This window comes from Pleurodeles waltl, chromosome 6, assembly GCF_031143425.1.
Source record: "Pleurodeles waltl isolate 20211129_DDA chromosome 6, aPleWal1.hap1.20221129, whole genome shotgun sequence".
Taxonomy (NCBI): Eukaryota; Metazoa; Chordata; class Amphibia; order Caudata; family Salamandridae; genus Pleurodeles; species Pleurodeles waltl.
The window spans coordinates 1,721,706,990-1,721,728,460 of NC_090445.1; the positions used below are offsets into that span (position 1 = coordinate 1,721,706,990).

Consider the following 21,471-nt stretch of genomic DNA (forward strand, 5'->3'; position numbering starts at 1 on the left):
CCCATTCTGTGCCATATGCGGTTTGATGACATCACATCCGAGGCAGATTCACCCACGACTGGAGTTGTGTGATGCAGCTGTAGAAAGTACCCTCTTTTTGGCGTGGTTACCCCCACTTTTGTGCCTGCTGGCAGTATGCTTTCACTGTTTTCACTGGGACCCTGCTAACCAGGACCCCAGTGATTGTGCTCTCTCCCTCTAACTTTGGTTGCTTAGGAGTTTGCACACCCCACAGTTGGCATGCTGGTGCCCCCATATTAGTCCCTACTGTATGGTACTTAGGTACCCAGGGCATTGGGGCACCAGGGGTTCCCCATGGGCTGCAGCATGTATTCTGCCACCCATGGGAGCCCATGCAAACTGTGTCTGCAGGCCTGCCATTGCATCCTGCGTGAAAAAGTTGCATGCACCCTTTCACTACAGGTCACTGCACCAGGTCGCTGTAAGTCACCCCCATGGCAGGCCCTCCTAGCCCAGAGGGCAGGATGCAGGTACCTGTGTATGAGGGCACCCCTGCATGAGCAGAGGTGCCCCTACAAACTCCAGCTCCATTGCACTGGACTCCGTAAGTGTAGGGAAGCCATTTTACCCGTGTAGTGGACACACTACCTGTGTCCAGCTACATAATGGTAACCCTGAACCTGGGCATGTTTGGTATCAAAGATGTCGGAATCAAACCCCAATACTGTTGCCAGTATTGGTTGTATGATTCTGTGCACTCTGGGGGCTCTTTAGAGGACCCCCCAGTATTGCTCCCACTAGTCTTTCAGGGTTTTGTAACCAGCTCACCCAGCTGCCATCCTCCAGATGGGTTTCTGCCCTCCTGCTGCCTGACCAGCTTAGGCAGAGGAAGGCAGAACAAAGGATTTCCTGTGGGAGAGGGAGGCAAGACCCTCTCCCCTTAGTAATAGGTGTGACATCGCTTGGGAGGGGTAGCCTCCCCAAGCTATCTGTATGCCTTGAAGGGCACATTTGGTGCCCTCCTTGCATACACCGGTTTGCACCAGTCCAGGGACCCCCGGACCCTGCCCTGTTGTGAAAGCGGACAAAGGAGTGGTGCGCAGAGCTCCTCCAGGTGGCCACTTGGTTCTGCCATCTTGAATCCAAGATGTGTGTAGGCCCCTGGGAGACTCCATGTGGCCAGGTCAGGTAGGTGATGTCACAGCCCCTCCCTCCGTCACCCTTATCCCCAATAGGTGGTCACCTTGCTAGGTAATCAATCCCCCTTCCTGCGCTATTTAGGGTCTCCCTTTTGGGTGGGCCCACAGATTCGACGTGCAAGATTCCAGCAGGGCTCCGCTGCATCATTTACTTTGTCTTCTGGCCACAGTAACCGCAATTGGACTCATCAGGAACCAACAATCTGCTGCTCCGGCGACAACTCCGCTTTGCAACATTGTTTCTCTGGCTCTTTGCAGCAACTGCAACATTTCCCGACTGTGCATCCTCTGAGGTCGACGAGACTCCAGCCTGCCCCAAGATGTAATAAGAAATCTCCCTTGGATTGAAGGAGTCACTCCGCTGCATCTGCAGGCACCAACTGCGACGACGTCAGTCTGCATGGATCTGCTCTCCTCCGGGACTGTGTGGATCCCGCATCACAGGTGGGGGTCTGGAGTGGTCCTGTTGGTCCTTTCCGCCAGCTGTCCAACTTGGAAGACAGTAAGCCCTTGTCTCTCCTTGCAGGGGTTCCTAGCTCCTCCAGCTCTCCTCTACCAATTCCGCATCCTTGGGTGGGGAACTCTGTCTCGCATTCCACTTTCTTAGTATATGGTTTGGCCCTCCCGTAGGGCCCTCACTATTTGCTATTGTTTTTGCCAATGCTTATTGTTTCATGTGCTCTTTACTGATTTCTAATGTGTATACAATAGTGTATTTACTTATCTCTAGTTGGGGGACTGCCTATTCAGTATTCTGGTGTTTGTGTTACCCTAATAATGTACCTTTATTTTTGTAACACTGTGTAGTTGTTTTATGTGTGTAAGTGCTGTGTGACTGTAGTGGTATTGCATGAGCTTTGCATATCTCCTAGATAAGCCTTGGCTGCTCATCCATAGCTGCCTTTAGAGAGCCTGGCTTCCTAGACATTACCTACACTACACTGATAGGGGATACCTGGACCTGCTATAAGGTGATGAAATCATAGGTTCTCACCACACGTCAGGCCAGCTTTCTACAGCCGCTTGGCATCACTCGAGAGCTGTTGCTTGGGTTGAGAATTCTGTATCATGTCTGGTACCTGGAGGATAGTCATGGGTGAGGAATCTGTGACAAGGTATAGTGTCCATCAGAAATATAATTATTGGATGTAAAGTAAACTTTGCTTTGCTGTGGATGACGCACATTAGCATTACTTGTGATTTTGAGTCTGATAATCATGCCCGACTGACTCCTGCCCTTCTGTTATCCTCAGTGGGTGGATAGCAACTTCTCTACTCAGTGGTGCTACGAATCCTACATCCAGTTTCGCTCGATGAGGCGGGCTCGAGATGTGCGGGAGCAGCTGGAAGGGTTGATGGAGAGGATCGAGGTGGAAATGACAAGCTGCGAGAGAGACAGCGTACCAATCCGGAAGGTGAGGACACCTGTACAAAGGAGTACAGTAAGGAATGGGGAATATTTCACATATACTTGTTTATGTCATCCATGTATTTATTTTGAAGGGAGAAGTTAGGCAAGTAATTCCTCCAGCATCCAAAGTCGGAAAGCCAACAGTGACTCTTTCAGTGTGATTATCTTAGACTGTTTTCATGGGGCAGAGTGCTTCTCTCTGTGTATTGGACCCAGCTGTACTGTTGCATTCCAGTCCCTTCATCCCTTCACATGGGATGACCAATATCAATGGACGGCGGCAGAGAACTAAGAGAACTTAGACCTCAAACCCAACCCCAGCCCACGCGCCTGCATCTTCATGCTTTCTGGCCACGTCTCCCAGAGCTGAGGCTGAGCATTAATGGAAGGAGGACTGAGAATAAGAGAACTCAGACCACAAACCCAACCGCAACCCTAGCCCACACTCCTGCATCTTCATGTTTTTTGGCCAAGTCTCCCAGAGCTGAGGCCGAGCATTAAAGGAAGGAGGACTGAGAATAAGAAACTTAGACCTCAAACCAACCCCAGCCCACGCACCTGCATCTTCATGCTTTCTGGCCAAGTCTCCCAGAGCGAGGCCGAGCATTAAAGGAAGGAGGACTGAGAATAAGAGACCTTAGACCTCAAACCAACCCCAGCCCACGCTCCAGCATCTTCATGCTTTCTGGCCAAGTCTCCCAGCGGGAGGCCGAGCATTAAAGGAAGGAGGACTGAGAATAAGAGACCTTAGACCTCAAGCCCAACCCCAGCCCACACTCCGGCATCTTCATGCTTTCTGGCCACGTCTCCCTCCCTTCTGTACTTTTCCCTAAGCACCCTTTCTAGCACCTCTCTCGCATTTAATCAGAATAAATTGCGCGGCCTCTCCCTCTGGATCAGGTTTCATGAAGGTCTCTAAAAGGTACAAGCATCCTTCGTGGCTGGCACGTCCATGATCATGTTAAGCACACTGGCACATGCCAGGGCACCGCTCCCTGTTCTTTCCCTCTTCGCCACAGTATTTTTCTCCTACTTGAAGTGCTATGCTGAACTGGCACTTACACAATCACATTGGGCACACAGGGCAACAAGCTCACTTGCTCTCTCTCTCTTTTCTCCCATAGGCTCTAACTGCACAGCTGGACTGGCACATCCAGGACCATGTTGGGCACACTGGCACCTGTCAGGACAGATCACTTGTGTTGCTGCAGTCCTCTTTAAGAGACTTGCAGCCCCCTTTCTTTGCATTAAGGCGTCCAGCATGTCCAGCCAGTTGCATTCTTTGTATGCACCTTACTTGCATAGCATGGGCAGTGTGAAAGGCAGAGGAGTGCTTTACAGGGCCAAAGGCTAGGATGGAGCCAGCGAGTGATTGGAAGCGTAGTTTGTTTCTGGAAGCAAAGGAGGCTATTACTGCATCTTAATTTAGTGTTCTTTAAAGATGTGTGCCGTCAATTCTTTCCTGAAGTATAGCAGAGTTGCAGAATTTCACAGGGAGACGGGAATGGTAGCACAAATGGTAGAAGAATGGATGGAAAAGGCCTGTTGTGTTTGTCTCCAGTCTGATGGTGTCTTGGTTGTGAATGTGCCAAGAGCCCCAGGAGAGTTTGTTAGACCAGTAGACTGAGGTACTCTGTGGTGGTTCTGTAAATGATGCATCTGAACAGAGGCGATGTGATATGTTTATTCAAGCCCAGTATAACAATTGCTGTGTTGTTGGTAAACATTAGGGGGACCTTCGTGGATTGGGAGGCCGTGTAGCAGGGTCTTGCCACTATCCAGATGCGAGAATACCAAGGGTGTGAACAGGATCGCTGAAGTTCATTCTGGGAGGAACGGCTTCCCTTTCTTTGGCAGAGAGAGCTGGTAGCAAGTCATCGTTGTTTTTTTGGCAGTGTGTTCTTCGAGGGCGAGGCTGGTGTCTAAGGTGAACTCAGGTGTCTTGGGATGGGTTAAAGTTTGGGTTTAAAATAGCCGTGGGACATACCAGTGAGCCAGGTTTGGACCATTTCTAGTTTGCTGTTCTTGGCAAACAGGAACCGTGGGTTGGTTGGGTTAAGCTCGGCGCAGGAGCTGGGCATCCTAGCAGACGTGCCAGCAGTGGATGTCTTAAGCAGAGACTTTGAAAGTTGTGTATCATCTGCCTAATGGTGAATACTGATGCTGTTATCTGCAAGTAGCGCCCTAAGGGGCTCCATGTGTAGGCTAACGATGACTGGGGACAGTTTGGATCGCTAAGTACTCTGCAGATGATGGCGACTTTCTGAGACTTGGAGGCACCCAAGGGAGTGATCTATGAGCTAGAAATGTCTGAGGAGCATCAGTAAAGGATGCCGCATAGTGGCAGGAGGCAGGCGCGGTTCGTCTTTAATTCATTTTGTTCTTCCACACTTGTGGTAGGAAGCAGGCCCTGTATGTGGTATGTGAATATCGTGTAAAGAGTCCAAGGATTCCCCAGTGAGGGGACGGGGCTTGCTATTCAATCCCAAAGTGCTCTATTTAGGGATAGTGTGGTTGAGCAGCCATAGGCTTAGCACAGGGGAGTGCAAGACCTGTACAAAAACACACAATAGTGTGTAAATGAGACAGACTCAAGAAGGAGATCAGCGCCAATTTATAAAAATAGCAGGTAGCTTTATATATGTTTAGGCATCAGAGAAAAATTGTCCAGGTAAGTTCGTTTTTAAATAGGAATTCTTTTCACTTTAAGAAGCGGACACAGTGCAATTTCCGAGTTCTGCAATGTTACGGGAGGAAAAACAAGGTCTGCAAACAGAGTACAGCAACTTACAAAAACTAATCTCCTGGGGTTAAGGTGAGTAGTGGGCAGGGTCCAAGACAGCACCCACAGTACACCCTCAGCGGTAGGGGGGCGGCCAGGAACAGAACAGAGTTGGGTGCCCAATGCGCTACAATGGAGATGGGTCACTGCGAAAAGAGGCTGCAGGCTCTGGCCAGGAGGCCAGCCGGGCTGAAGCAACAGCAGAGCTCAGGCCTCACGATGCTTGGGAACAGATCGGTACCTTTGGTCCTATTTTCCACGGCTCAGAGGCAACGGTTGCAGAGGTGTCTGGTTTTCTTTACTAGAGTGGTCGCAGTGGAGTGGGGCTGCGTGCAGAGGCTTCAGGCGACTTCTGGGGGTTCAGGAGGGGTGAAATCCCAATGTACTCTAACTCTGGAGGGCTGGGGAACCTTGGCACTGGTGGTCCACTTCAACTCGGGTCAGAAACGGCATCTGCAGTGGTGACTTCAGGTTTTGGTGGTTCCAGAGCCTTCAGAGTCCCTTCTTTGGAGGTTGTTGGAAAACAGGTCAGCTGTTTGCGGGTGGTCTTGAGTCTTTTTCGAGGGCAGGCAGTCATCCTGGTTTTCTGTAGGCACAGCCGCAGGACCAGTCAACTTTGATCAGATTTCAATGAGGGATGCAGACAGGCTGACGGGGTTGGTACTAAGTCAGCTGCTTCTTTTCTCCTCTTCTGCTTTTGCGGCTTGTCTGTGTCCTTGGTCTTCTTAGGTCGTCAGGATCTGCTACTCTGGTGCCAGGTGCTCCCCTAAATGCTGATTTCAGGGGCTCCCTATATTATCACTTCCTATTGGAAGTGGCTATAACCCTTCTGAAAAATCGTGTCCACCACGCAGTAGCCCACCTCGGGGTTGGTACTAGCCTGGCGGTCTCATGTCTACCTGACTAGCTAATTTTCCCACCTGTCTAGGTGCCAAATGGGCTCTGGACAGGGGGTTGGCTTCCTCTCCTGTGAGTGGAGCCAGATTCTCATTTCAAAAGCAACAGTCCTTTGAGGTTTGCCGCCTTAGGAAGGCTAATCAGCAGGTCATACTGTGGGATGGGGTGTCACACCCCCTTCCCGGACTGGCTTTTGTTCTGGGTCTCCTGAGAGCAGGTGTCTCTGGTGGCAGGCTGGCAGAAACTGGTCAGCGAGCACCCCAAAGGCTAGTAGGGTTTCGGGGGAGGGGGAGGCACCTTTAAGAGGCCCTCTGGGTGCCATGTTTTGGTAAATCAAACCGACATCAGTGTGAGTTCACCAATACGATATGTTTGATACCAAACATCCCTATCTTCAGTGAAGCCATCATGGAGCTGGGGAACTCTTATTGACCAGTGTCCAGCACGTGCCTTTAAAACAGCCCCCCTGGTCACTTTGTGCAGATATGCCCTCAAATGTAATATAATGCACCTTGCCTTAGGGCTGTAAGGACTGCTAGAGGGGTAACTTACATATATTGCATGCAGTGTTCGGGGCATGGCACACAGGCTGTGTGCCATGTCGTGTTTTCACTTTCGTCTGCACCAAGGCACGCACCCTCTAATGGCAGCTGGTCATGTGCTTGGTGAGGGGTCTCTTAGGGTGGCACAATTTGTGCTCCGGCCTTCAGGGACCCCATTTAGAACCCCTGGCTTTAGGTACCAAGGGTACCATTTACTAGGGAACTGCCAATTGGGGAAACAGCAGTGCAGTTTTGGGAAAGAGATCTGGCACTGGGGACTTGGTTAGCAGGAACTTCCAGTCAAAATTACATACTATACGAGGCAGAGAGTGAAGTGGGGGGGTAACCACGTCCAAAAGAGGCACTTTCCTACCTTTTGACTCTTGCTTGTGCTCCTATTGCAGAACTGAACATTAGCGCCTGAGATATTGTTCGCAGAGGAAGAAGCACTTTTGTGAAGCTGAAATTGGTGCCAGTGCCTTAAAGTACAGTAGTCTGTAAACAGACATGAAAAACTGAGCCATTCCACTCTCGAGGGCAGTGGTTTCCACCATCCCTTGTGGCAGGTGGGCTCCACCTTTAGGGCACAGGGCAGTTTCTGGCCACTGCGGACTACTTTGAATGGGTCTTGGATGACCTGCGTCCCAAAGAAAGAAGAACCATTGATGGCACGTGGGGTTTGCTGCGTGCATCTGCGCTACTCCTCATGTGGGTTTGCTCTCTCTAGGCGCTCATACAGGGTCAGGAGCCCTGTTTGAGTGGAAGAGGAGTGTTTGATTGTGCACTCCTCTTTGTGATAGTTTAGTGTGAAAGCCTGGTACAATTCTAAGAAGACTCTTGCATCCAACCCTAGTAAGTACTCGAAGAGATGTTCTGTGCCCTGGATGTTTGGGGTCCTGTTGGCATGTTTCCTATTTCATTGGCCGCTTAGATTGTCTGGTTAAGGCTGGTGACGCTTACTTTGCAGTTCGAAGCGCGCACAGGAATATTGCACTGGAGTTTGCTGCACTGCAGAGCTAAGCTGCTGGTGAAGGTTTGATGAACTGGTTCATAAGCTGCTCAAACCATCCAGTGATGCTGCATGGGTGACATGGTAGAGTGCTGTATATACTTGTTACATCAGCCTGAAGGTGTATGGAGCTGCAGGCTCTCTCCCTTAGGAGCCTCTACAGAGTATCCCTCATCATGGTGGGGGCATCTCTCAGACGTAGACCATGATGCAGCAGGGGAAGACCTACACCCACAGCCTTGGTACGATTGATTGACAAAAGAGACATGTCTGGCATCCGAGAACGAGCAATGCTTTTAGTAAACAAAATACTAGCCATGAGTCTGTCAATCTAATCTTAGTTAGCAGAATAGTCTAGTTAGTTAAACACTCACCTCTGGCTTCTTTTCTTCATCTGCAGGACATACATTCAAATCCTGTTTAGGGCGACTTGGCCTTACATATTTCTGTGGTAAATTGTGATTTTTAAATTCGGTAATAGTATAACCCAGGAGTAATAAATTGCAAAAGTGTTTACTGAAGTATTTTATTAAACAGTGACTGTGCTTCATAATGCGTCACACCTCAAGTGTCTGATGCTGTGCAGGGTTTCTGTGCTGTCGAATATTGGATGTAAATATGATACAAGTTGTGTCTGTGGCGTAAGATTTACGACTGGCAGTGACATAAGTGCCAGCAGTTTTTATCTGCATTTAGAAATAGTCCCACTGCTTTGTGCTGTCTTAAAATCACACCCTCTGCCATGTGGAGCATCTTCTTCCCATTGTGTCCTTGCAGACGCAGAGGTTGCGCCATCGGAGAGAAGCTCCGACTGGTCCAGTCCTCAGCAGAAGCGGGAGGTACCAACATTGACACATAAAATAATCCTGTTTGGACTATCCTCGTGACTACTGTGCATAGAGACTCACCTAGTCTTGCGTTGCTTCAGGCTGTCGCGGCAGTATCTAAACTCAACATAGAGATTCCATCTCAGGCGCCGCAAAGCAGCGTGTGCGAGGTATCCTAGAATCAATACGAGCAGAGGTGTGCTCCTTGGAAAGATAATGTGCCATGAACTCGGACAGGGATGTGCTTTATAGGTTCTTTAGTGTAACTGACAAATGTCTGGTTCATGTTGGCATCAAGCCACAAGAGGGGCTTCTAGATTTGAGTAGTTTAGTGTGATCAGTCAGAGATGCACACTGAGCATCATACATGTTGTTCCAGAGCTCGGATGCTGCTGCCTGTAGAGCACCAGATGAAACCATTTGGAGTATTTGCTGAAAAACTAAAGGTTCTGGTTCTCTCACCCACAAGTTCACACACGTCTTGTATCCGTGACTTCACGGAGATTCGAGCGCCAGCTGTTACTGCTCTGCTTCATTAGACCAGTCTGCCTCGCAGACCATCAGGGCTGCATGCACCGTCCAGACCTGGGAGGAAATGAAAACTAAAACAGTTTAGTAAAGTATTGGGTGGCAGGGCTAAGGGAGGGTTTCCATAAAGTGGCTGATATGTGTGACCAAGTGTTATGAAGAAGGTTCTCACATAGCCTTTGTATATTAATTTTTAATTAATTTCTTAATCCTGGGATTATCAGAGATACAACAGGCAATTTAGACCTAAATGCTTATTCCAGCAAACATCCTCATAATTCCCATGATTTTAGTGGTCTGCTTTTTGATCATACAATCACTTGTGGGAAAAGGTTTTGAAGCCATCTGTGCCAAAGGAAAAGGGTGTCCCTAGACTGCTGTACTCACTCTGTAGCGAGTCAAGTTTCTAGTCTCCTTTCCTCTCCATCACAGATGGAGATAATCTTCAGATGAGCAGAGAGGGGCACAGTAGGATGGTGTCTGAATGGAACAGACCTTGTGCCGTACGCAGAATATCTCCCTCCGCCTCTGAACTCTCTGGACTGATATGACTTCCTGCCAGGAGAGCAGAAGCAGGTGATGAAGGCACACCAGTGGCATGTCCTTGAGGGACTTGCAGAACACCATCTTTTAATGCTTATTTGTTTTTTAGATCCAGCATCATCAGTAGAAGGTGATCAGTTTTAGTTTTTACTCAGGACAACCAGTGCTCACAAAAGTAATGAGCAGCTCCAAAGCAGTTCCACAAAACACTTTCACGCACAACTGTAATTAAAATGATAAAGTTCACAACATCAATAGAATCCATTGCAAAGCAGACCTCAAGATCTTGGGCACAAGATAAATAATTCCTACCATCTGAAAAGAATCTGAGTCTGGGCTGTGATGGTCTCTAAAGAAACTGATGTCTAGTTGCACTGGTGGCCCTAAAGGCTGACGTCTGGCTGCAGTGGTGCGCTCTAAAGACTGACTTCTGGCTTCAGTGAGGGTCTCTAGCAAGGCTGAGATCTGGCTGCAGTGGTGGTCGCCAGAGAGGCTGAGGTCTGGCTGCAGTGGTGGTCTCCAGAGAGACTGAAGTCTGGCAGCAGTGGTGGTCTCTAGAAGCTGATGCCTGCTGCAGTGGTGGTCTCCAGAGAGGCTGAAGTCTGGCTGCAGTGGTGGTCTCCAGAGAGGCTGAAGTCTGGCTGCAGTGGTGGTCTCTAGAGAAGCTGAGGTCTGGCTGCAGTGGTGGTCTCCAGAGAGGCTGAAGTCTGGCTGCAGTGGTGGTCTCTAGAGATGCTGAGGTCTGGCTGCAGTGGTGGTCTCTAGAGAGGCTGAGGTCTGGCTGCAGTGGCGGTCTCTAGAGATGCTGAGGTCTGGCTGCAGTGGCGGTCTCTAGAGATGCTGAGGTCTGGCTGCAGTGGCGGTCTCTAGAGATGCTGAGGTCTGGCTGCAGTGGTGGTCTCTAGAGAGGGTGAGGTCTGGCTGCAGTGGTGGTCTCTAGGGAAGCTGATGCCTGCTGCAGTGCTGGTCTCTAGAGAAGCTGAGGTCTGGCTGCAGTGGTCGTCTCTAGAGAGGCTGAGGTCTGGCTGCAGTGGTGGTCTCCAGAGAGGCTGATGCCTGCTGCAGTGGTGGTCTCTAGAGAAGCTGAGGTCTGGCTGCAGTGGTGGTCTCTAGAGAAGCTGAGGTCTGGCTGCAGTGGTGGTCTCTAGAGAAGCTGAGGTCTGGCTGCAGTGGTGGTCTCCAGAGAGGCTGAGGTCTGGCTGCAGTGGTGGTCTCCAGAGAGGCTGATGCCTGCTGCAGTGGTGGTCTCCAGAGAGGCTGATGCCTGTTGCAGTGGTGGTCTCCAGAGATGCTGAGGTCTGGCTGCAGTGGTGCTATCTAGAGAAGCTGAGGTCTGGCTGCAGTGGTGGTCTCTAGAGAAGCTGAGGTCTGGCTGCAGTGGTAGTCTCCATAGAGGCTGAGGTCGGGCTGCAGTGGTGGTCTCTAGAGAAGCTGAGGTCTGGCTGCAGTGGTGGTCTCTAGAGAAGCTGACGTCTGGCTGCAGTGGTGGTCTCCAGAGAGGCTGACATCTGGCTGCAGTGGTGGTCTCCAGAGAGGCTGAGGTCTGGCTGCAGTGGTGGTCTCCAGAGAGGCTGAGGTCTTGCTGCAGTGGTGGTCTCTAGAGAAGCTGAGGTCTGGCTGCAATGGTGGTCTCCATAGAGGCTGAGGTCGGGCTGCAGTGGTGGTCTCTAGAGAGGCTGAGGTCTGGCTGCAGTGGTGGTCTCTAGAGAAGCTGAGGTCTGGCTGCAGTGGTGGTCTCTAGAGAAGCTGAGGTCTGGTTGCAGTGGTGGTCTCTAGAGAAGCTGAGGTCTGGCTGCAGTGGTGATCTCTAGAGAGGCTGAGGTCTGGCTGCAGTGGTGGTCTCTAGAGAAGCTGAGGTCTGGCTGCAGTGGTGGTCTCTAGAGAAGCTGAGGTCTGGCTGCAGTGGTGGTCTCTAGAGAGGCTGAGGTCTGGCAGCAGTGGTGGTCTCTAGAGAGGCTGAGGTCTGGCTGCAGTGGTGGTCTCCAGAGAGGCTGAAGTCTGGCTGCAGTGGTGGTCTCCAGAGAGGCTGACGTCTGGCTGCAGTGGTGGTCTCCAGAGAGGCTGACGTCTGGCTGCAGTGGTGGTCTCCAGAGAGGCTGACGTCTGGCTGCAGTGGTGGTCTCCAGAGAGGCTGACGTCTGGCTGCAGTGGTGGTCTCCAGAGAGGCTGACGTCTGGCTGCAGTGGTGGTCTCCAGAGAAGCTGAGGTCTGGCTGCAGTGGTGGTCTCCAGAGAGGCTGAGGTCTGGCTGCAGTGGTGGTCTCCAGAGAGGCTGAGGTCTGGCTGCAGTGGTGGTCTCCAGAGAGGCTGAAGTCTGGCTGCAGTGGTGGTCTCCAGAGAGGCGGAAGTCTGGCTGCAGTGGTGGTCTCCAGAGAGGCGGAAGTCTGGTTGCAGTGGTGGTCTCTAGAGAAGCTGAGGTCTGGCTGCAGTGGTGGTCTCTAGAGAAGCTGAGGTCTGGCTGCAGTGGTGGTCTCTAGAGAAGCTGAGGTCTGGCTGCAGTGGTGGTCTCTAGAGAAGCGGAGGTCTGGCTGCAATGGTGGCCTCCATAGAGGCTGAGGTCGGGCTGCAGTGGTGGTCTCTAGAGAGGCTGAGGTCTGGCTGCAGTGGTGGTCTCTAGAGAAGCTGAGGTCTGACTGCAGCGGTGGTCTCTAGAGAAGCTGAGGTCTGGTTGCAGTGGTGGTCTCTAGAGAAGCTGAGGTCTGGCTGCAGTGGTGATCTCTAGAGGCTGAGGTCTGGCTGCAGTGGTGATCTCTAGAGAGGCTGAGGTCTGGCTGCAGTGGTGATCTCTAGAGAGGCTGAGGTCTGGCTGCAGTGGTGGTCTCTAGAGAAGCTGAGGTCTGGCTGCAGTGGTGGTCTCTAGAGAGGCTGAGGTCTGGCTGCAGTGGTGGTCTCTAGAGAAGCTGATGTCTGGCAGCAGTGGGGGTCTTTAGAGAAGCTGATGCCTCCTGCAGTGGTGGTCTCTAGAGAAGCTGATGTCTGGCAGCAGTGGTGGTCTTTAGAGAAGCTGATGCCTCCTGCAGTGGTGGTCTCTAGAGAAGCTGATGCCTGCTGCAGTGGTGGTCTCTAGAGAAGCTGAGGTCTGGCTGCAGTGGTGGTCTCTAGAGAAGCTGAGGTCTGGCTGCAGTGGTGGTCTCCAGAGAGGCTGAGGTCTGGCTGCAGTGGTGGTCTCTAGAGAAGCTGAGGTCTGACAGCAGGGGTGGTCTCCAGAGAGGCTGAGGTCTGGCTGCAGTGGTGGTCTCCAGAGAGGCTGAAGTCTGGCTGCAGTGGTGGTCTCCAGAGAGGCTGAAGTCTGGCTGCCTTGGTGGTCTCTAGAGAAGCTGATGCCTGCTGTAGTGGTGGTCTCTAGAGAAGCTGAGGTCTGGCTGCAGTGGTGGTCTCCAGAGAGGCTGAGGTCTGGCTGCAGTGGTGGTCTCCAGAGAGGCTGAAGTCTGGCTGCCTTGGTGGTCTCCAGAGAGGCTGAAGTCTGGCTGCCTTGGTGGTCTCCAGAGAGGCTGAAGTCTGGCTGCCTTGGTGGTCTCCAGAGAGGCTGCGGTCTGGCTGCAGTGGTGGTCTCCAGAGAGGCTGCGGTCTGGCTGCAGTGGTGGTCTCCAGAGAGGCTGCGGTCTGGCTGCAGTGGTGGTCTCCAGAGAGGCTGCGGTCTGGCTGCAGTGGTGGTCTCCAGAGAGGCTGAAGTCTGGCTGCAGTGGTGGTCTCCAGAGAGGCTGAAGTCTGGCTGCAGTGGTGGTCTCCAGAGAGGCTGAAGTCTGGCTGCAGTGGTGGTCTCCAGAGAGGCTGAAGTCTGGCTGCCTTGGTGGTCTCTAGAGAAGCTGATGCCTGCTGTAATGGTGGTCTCCAGAGAGGCTGAGGTCTGGCTGCAGTGGTGGTCTCCAGAGAGGCTGAGGTCTGGCTGCAGTGGTGGTCTCCAGAGAGGCTGCAGTGGTGGTCTCCAGAGAGGCTGAAGTCTGGCTGCAGTGGTGGTCTCCAGAGACGCTGAAGTCTGGCTGCAGTGGTGGTCTCCAGAGAGGCTGAAGTCTGGCTGCAGTGGTGGTCTCCAGAGAGGCTGAAGTCTGGCCGCAGTGGTGGTCTCCAGAGAAGCTGATGCCTGCTGCAGTGGTGGTCTCTAGAGAAGCTGAGGTCTGGCTGCAGTGGTCGTCTCTAGAGAAGCTGATGCCTGCTGCAGTGGTGGTCTCTAGAGAAGCTGATGCCTGCTGCAGTGGTGGTCTCTAGAGAAGCTGAGGTCTGGCTGCAGTGTTGGTCTCTAGAGAAGCTGATGCCTGGTGCAGTGCTGGTCTCTAGAGAGCAGTCTCTTTAATGGAGTCTACTTGGGGTCAGATCCAGGATTCTCATCATCATCCTACATCCGATTGATTGTTGTTCAAATTAGTTTCCACATTTCTCTTAGGAAGCACACCCAGTTCACAGTGCATGTGAACTACCAGGAGCTGCAGCAGCCTTTGTGGTACAGGTGGATTCTCTGAGTCATATACAAGGTGGCAGAGTTCTAGTATGCAAACCATGACTCCACAATGCCTTATATTTACAGGCAGGGATGTACTCATTCAGTGATACCTGGCAAGTTGCCCATACACTTGGGCTTCTGTGCCACCAAGCAAGTATTCTGGATATTGGTAATATGCCTAGCAGGGAACCTGAAACCAAGTGTAGAGTACGTTTGCAGGATGCACAATGCTCCTGTCGTGTGGTCTGTATGTGCAGAAGTTACCCCAGTACTTTTGTAGCTCAGAATAACAGTAATGACTTGTCTCTTGTTAGCGATCAGGCTGTGCACAAGCAGCCTTGGCTGCCTCTGCACTGTGGTGAAAAGGGCCCGATGGAAGGAATGGAGACTAAATCCGCCTGCTTGGGCGCCGTTACACAGCTTGTTGTCCCCAGGAGTACATGGGCAAGTAGTGAGTGCTAATTGGTGCTGTAACTTACTATTATAGAGTGTTTACACTGAACCCACTACCACAGAAGTGTCAACCTTAGAGCCAGTGTATTCCCACCAGACAGTGTAACCGCTTCCACAAAAGGCAATTGAATGCCCTAAAGCCGTAACTTCTAGGCTGCCACTCAAGTCTTTTGCAAACTACAGTGGCCAATCCATTGTCTCCTACTGAGATCAGCCTTCTTTCCGACTGAGATGAAATTTAGAGACTCTCACAGACTCTCATATTACCAGATTTCCCCGCACTCATTTCATCAGCGTAAGGTGGTGGCAAATACGGAGAAGCAAAGCTGAGTTAAGCCATAAAGAGGGGAGCAACTCGCCGCATGAAGGGTTCCGAGACCACTGACTCGGGGAAGGTGGAGGTTAGCTAGAGAGTTATCTTTAATGCACACTTATTTAGAGTTTGGTGGACAGGAGACTTCATCACAAACATGGCAGATAGTTTATCTGCTGTATTGCAAGTGCCATAGGCTATAATGCGTTTGTAATAGGAGGGACGGGAATATCTACCATGTTTGTGGTGAACGATCCTGTCGGCGAGCCTGTAAGTGAGGCACGTTGTCCCTTTCACACTGACTAACCTTCAGTGCTTGTTACTTGAGTGGTTATCACATAGACCCCCTGGTACAGAGATAAACGTGCTGGGCATACCTGGCAGCCTCACACCCTTACAAGATTGAGCTAGGCCAGATGTTTTATATGATATGCTCTGGACATGGCCAACCAGCAACACTTCTGTCCCTTGACCACACAGTGGCACAGCCAGGCTGAGAATGCTTGCACTTCTTTTATCAATACCCTGAACGGCCTGACCGACCTGTAGCCCCTTCCCTCCTAGTTCTTAACATTGCACTTAAGGCCTATCTCACCACCCTGAACACAAGGCGCACCTGACCTGCCGCTTTCAGGCCCAAACTCCTTGGTAATGACATGAACTGTGAATGCAGAGAGTTGGGTTTTGCTGTTGCTTTTGTCTCTCACGATCACCATTGCCTTGTGGTCCTCAACAGCTGATGATGCTTCAGTACCATGTAATATTACTTTATTCAGCGTCTGTGGTTGGTTTGTGCGACACCTGGATGGCTGCAAGTTTAGTGCAACGAGCTGCCAAACTTAGGCCCATATTTATACTCCTTTTGTGCTGAATTTGCATCATTTTTTTTTTTACGCAAATTCGGTGCAAACTTAACTCCATATTTATATTTTGACGTTAGAAACGTCTTACATGAAAATATAGGAGTTTGCACCATTTTTTTGGATGGGTGAACCAACCTTGCGGCAATGATATGCAAGTTAGGCGTTCCCATCCAAAAAATTGTGCTGCCCCCATAGCCCCATAATTTATCCCTTATGCTAAAATGACACACGGGTAGGATGAGGGGCTAAATAATGGCGCTAAACTTGCTTAGTACCATTATTTAACACCTGGGTGAGACCAGGCATCAGGGAACCTGTGGACCCTCTCCAAGGTTAAACATCATGGAGTGAGTCCACAGTTGCCCTCCCGAAGCCCCAAGAACAGGGGGGGCCCATCCCAGGTAAGTATTTTTTACATTTTTTTTTTTTTTTTTTTTTTTGCCATCGGGGGCCTTGACTTGGGGCCCCCTGCTTGGCACAGGGTGCAATGGCCATGCCCATGGGACACTTGTCCCCTGTGCTGGTCACTGGAGTGGTAATCATGGCTCCTGTCTTTCCTTAAACAGGAGTCATATTTTTGGTGGTTGTGCGCCAGGAAATGGAGCTAGTCTGGTTAGAGGCATGTTTTTGCCTCTAACCAGGCTGGTGTAATTTTTTTGATGCACAGCCCCCTCCTTCCCTATTGCCAACATCACCCAGCTAGAGTCTTTTTTTAAAGACGCTAGCCCACGTTTAGCGCCGGCTTGCACCATTCTATTAATGCGGCGCCCGGCTGGCATGTAAAATGACGCAAGCCAGCACTCTACATTTTGGTGCAAAACGGCATTCCTGCAGTTTTGCACCAAAAATTATAAATTCTGGCCTGTTTCGGTCAGCAGTGAACTCTATACAGTTTTCAACAAGGCATAGTCCCACACTCATTTACTTAGGCTGCAAAGTACTTCCACTCGAGCTGGAACGGAGTTCAAGAACTGGTTCACGAGTCTGCAGTTTCTACATCTCAGCCCATTGTCTGCTCTTTTGTATGTCTCATTCGTGGGATGGAAGGACTAAGAATACATGAGTTACTATGTTAAGTAACATTTTTATGTGCATCTTCTACAAGTCTGACTGGAAATCGTCTCCTGATCAAATGCAGCAAATGACAGATTTGGAGCGGAATCCACTATTGTTGTACATGTGCCATTTTCCTCCAGGGTTACCCTAATTTGTTTTTAATTTTCTTTTTTGTTTTTGCCTTTTTTTCGGAGCCCTATTTTTGTTGGCCTTAGAACTCTGTCCACTTTACCTCTGCTAACCATGGGTAAAGTGCCTGTGCCTCCATTAGACATAGTACAATTGTTATACACCCTAATGATTTATTTAAAGTCCCTAGTGTATATTACCAAGTGTAGCAAGGGCCTTTAAATTAAATGCTACTAGTGGACTGTAGCACTCATTGTGCTATCCACTATAGTGGCAGTGTAAAGCATGTCTCTAGGCCTAGGATTATAGCCTGGCCGTGCAGTTGTAAACTACAAATCCAGCCTGTTGTAATAGTCCCTTTTTGACCGGTCTAAACCTTCCTTTTAAATATCATTGTCACCCCAATGTAGGCCATATTGCCGATAGGGCAGGGTACATGAGGGGTTATAAAGTGGTCGTCCTGTTAAAGCTTTAAGGACCCAACAAGCCACAAGAGGCCTTTTCCTGCAAATGTCCAGCTGACCAGTGGCAACTGGACCTTACCTGGGCCCTCGTGCTGGCCTCTGTCTGCTCAATGTGAGCTCTACATGACTCCCATGAGGTCCTGGGAAGCTTTAGAAGTGTTCTTCTTTGGTGGGTTGCAACTTAACCGACTAAAATCAGAAAGTAAAAGTTTTGACCAGGACAAATCTAGTTAGTGTATCCAATCTGTGCTCCACTGCGTCAAATTGCACTTAGGTCCTGTTGTACTGCAACCGTTGACTATAATTGGCACTTCTTGGCACTATTTCTGTTTAAAACTTTAAAAATTCATCTCTCTGATTCCCCTTCTTGGATTTCTGTCATGTTGGTGTCATTTTGTTTATTAAATGTTACTCTATTTTATCCAGTTCTTTATGGGATTTGTATTCTTTTGCATTTCGACTTTATTCCTGTTTTAGCACTACATAAATACTTTACACGTCTCTGTTATGCCTCCGCTCTGCCCCACAGCTTCCAGAAGGTTGAGCCCAGGTTTATTTAGTGGCATCTGTGCCCCACCCTGATGAGGAGTCTCATTATTACTGGAGGTTGGTCCTTACCACCCTCAGCTAGTCACCCACTTTCTTAAAAATATAAATACAAGATTCTGCTGACGTTACCAGAGTGCTGTAAGAGGCTCTCACCTATACGGCAACAGTAACCAATCTATAGCAGATCCCTGCTGTATTCCAGAGCGTTTACCTGATCGGGCACTCCTCAAGGTGAGCAAAGATCATTCCCGGGTCAGACTATGGGGTGTGTTGTGGGATATGATGAGAAGCTTTGGCATAGATGTCCAAGAGACACTATAAGTTATTTCACAGCCTCTTCTTTCTCCCACAGGCCATCACTGCAGGATTCTTCTACCACACGGCAAGACTCACACGCAGCGGCTACAAGTCTGTTAAACATCACCAGACGGTGTTTGTGCACCCTAATAGCAGTCTGTTCGAGGAGCAGCCACGGTGGATTATCTACCATGAGCTTGTGTTCACCACCAAGGAGTTCATGCGACAGGTAACTTTGATTTTTCACTTGGGGAAAGACGGAGAGAGCTGTGTATAGGAGCAGTGGTTTCTCCTCTGTGTGTAACCTGTTTAATAATTCTGTTGTTGGACCCTGTAAAATCTCTTCAATCAATTAATCTGTCAGGGAATTTGTAAAGCACACTACGCACTACTCACCCGTGAGGGTCTCAAGGTGCTGAGGAGGGGGGAGTGGGGTGGGGGACCTGCTACTGCTCAAATAGCCATGTCCCAATTGGGGTTGTTTGCCTCTGGTGTCTGGCCTGCTATGGCATTGTAAGATAGGTCAAATACCCCCTGTCTTCACTTGCTGCTCCCCCCACCCCCCTGTAGAAAGCTGGAGAAGTCAAAGGCCTGTCAGGGAGACAGTGTGTGGTGTAAAAGCTCAGACTCAACAGTCAAACAATTAAGAATATAGCTGGTCATTATGAACAGGGCAGTCTGGACCGCCACGCCGGCGGTGGCGGTCCAGACCACCATACTCTGAACACAGTAGTGAACTGGCTGCAAGGAGCCAGTTCACTTCCACCCACCACCAGGCCAGATTCGACCGCCGGGCTGACTGTGGGCACATTCGACCCGGCGGTGGAGGCCAGACGAGCGGTGAGATTATGATCCAATTTCCACCAGGGATTTCCTGGCGAGATACCCCTCCAGGTAGTGCCTGGCAGAAAGCATACGGGTGACAGAAATAATCATTCCTGTCACTTGTATGGGACACGCCAGGCCCCTCCCCCCTTTCCACTACACCTGTACACTCACCCCCCCAAACCCCTAGAAAAGTCCCCACCCCTGAACCCTGAAAACCAAGCCCCCAAACCTCCACCCCCAAAACCCCATGTAGGTCCTGGCAACCCGACCCTCACCATCTTCCACCCCTACATACAGGTCCCCCAAAACCCCAACCCCCGACATCCACATGCACCCATTCACCTACTTTCACACACGCATACATGCACTCAGGCACCCCCCCTTCCCACACTCACACACATGCTCACTTACCTCTTCTGTCGTGCTGCTCCGGGAGAGAACGACCTCCCTGGATTCTGCTCGACCACCATTGCCGCCTTTCCATACACCGCCACGCCTATAATCGCTTCATTATAGGCGTGGTGGTGTATGGTCTGACGTGGCGGTGAGGGTCGAGCAGCATCCACCCTTGCCACCAACCGCCAGAACGGTGCATGGCGGCCCTCACCGCCATCAATGGCGGTGAGGCTCCAAGTGTCATTATTTGGCGGGATGCCAACCGCGGCCACTGGCAGTCTTCCATTGACCGCCGGCACGGTTGGCGGTGGGGCATCCCTTCCAGTTCATAATTAGGGCCATAGTGTCGTCCTTCCCAGTGGTGTAATCTTACAGCAAAACAAAATAGTGCATACTGCAGTGATGGTTAACTATAGGGTTACAATCTCACCTTTTGGCTCTAAAGAAGGGTGTTTACTCTCTACAGTGCCTTTTCTCTCTGGGAAGCTCCCAGCATCTATGAGTACTTAGGCAAAGACGTGACTATAGATTTGGCTATATCTATTGCACCAAAGGATAGGTGGTAGTTCAGTTCAAGAGTATGTATGCCCAAAACGTTTGTATCAGCAAAGCTCAACATTCCAGCAGCAGGATTCACCTTTGCACGAGTCGGGCACAGTGTCCCAGTTTGTGCAAGCGCAACCGCGCATTACATGCTTAACGGCGTTGTAGGTTAGTGGTGCTGGTTGGTGTGATCACTGACTGCACACACTCTGGTTTCAACATCAGTGGCAAAGGACAGCAAATTGCAGACTCCCTCCTCTCTAGGCAGCAGTGTTTAGCAGCGCTTCAAGCCCACTGGTGCAGCACTTGGCAATCCTGCGACCAATGCAAGCAGCAGTAACACAGACCTTCGGAGGCCTCGATGTCATTCTAGTGCATAACTTCTTGATGCACTGGGAATCAGAGGACCCTTTGTTTCGCTCCCTGAAGGCAGTGAGCTATTTCTGTGGGTTCCTCAAGCTCAGAACACACTGAACATTGTAGGAAGCTGGCTCATTATATAGTGAACCAAAATGAGGTGCCCTGTGCAGAGTCCAGGTGTCCCAATGAGTGGACAGGGCTTCCTGTAACAACCGCGCGGTGCTCTATTAGTGGTATTGTGGTTGAGCAGCCTCAGGCTTATCAGAGGGAAGTGTTGGACATTTGTTGCACTCGCAGTCAATAAATGAGACACACAATCGGATATGGAAATTCAACTCCAATTTGCACAAATAACACAACTTTTTATATTAATTAAGGCACCAAGTCTTTGGAATCAGGTAAGTACTTTATAAATTAGCAATTTTTAGAAATATAGAAAATACAGCTGTCCGATTTGAGGCATGAGCCTTGAATGCGGTAATCTTATCCCATGGAGAAACGTACTGCGTAGGGTCACTCACAAAGGAATGAGAAGACTATTCTTCTGGCCTTAAGGTAAGTAGGGGCCAAGGTCCAATGAAGGGCCAACAGTTCGGGCTTACCAGCCCTGGTGTATCCTGGTGCAGAGGAGCTTTCAGCGGTGGTAGCTTCGGACTCTACATGCTAAAGTCAATAGGGAAAAGTACCTCTCAGAAAACAGCTGCAGATGGGGACATGGGGCCAGTCTGTCAGAGTCCAAAGTGAAGTCTCAGCTCTTGAGGGTCTCAGGACCACAGAAACATGGTCTGTTTCAATGGACTCGGGCTAGGGGGCTTGGGTACATAGGTGTTTAGTCCAGTGGGTCAGCAAGTTTGAAGTTCTCTCTGTGTTTGGTGCACCTGCAGAGGAGGGGAAAGAAACACAGCAAGACGTCGTCTGGTGTGGAGATGGCTTCTCTGGAAGACCCTTGACATGCAGGTATGTTTAAGTGGCAGTGTAGTTTGGAGTGAACACAATCAGCCCTTGGTGCTTGCGACGGGCTCTGGTAGCCCGGGTATTAGTGCAGGGAGCCTCAGGTGGATCAGCATTTTGAAGACTGATGGAT

At 50.4% G+C, this 21,471-nt stretch overlaps 1 protein-coding gene across 1 annotated transcript in view; it reads left to right on the forward strand.

Annotated features, from left to right (window-relative positions):
• The window catches only part of DHX16 (DEAH-box helicase 16), a 180,709-nt gene that overhangs the window by 131,123 nt on the left and 28,115 nt on the right, over positions 1-21,471 (forward strand). Inside the window, exons 19-20 of the mRNA XM_069241954.1 lie at positions 2,414-2,575; positions 18,316-18,489. Of these exons, the coding sequence (XP_069098055.1) occupies positions 2,414-2,575; positions 18,316-18,489 (336 nt within the window). The remainder of the gene's footprint in view (positions 1-2,413; positions 2,576-18,315; positions 18,490-21,471) is intronic.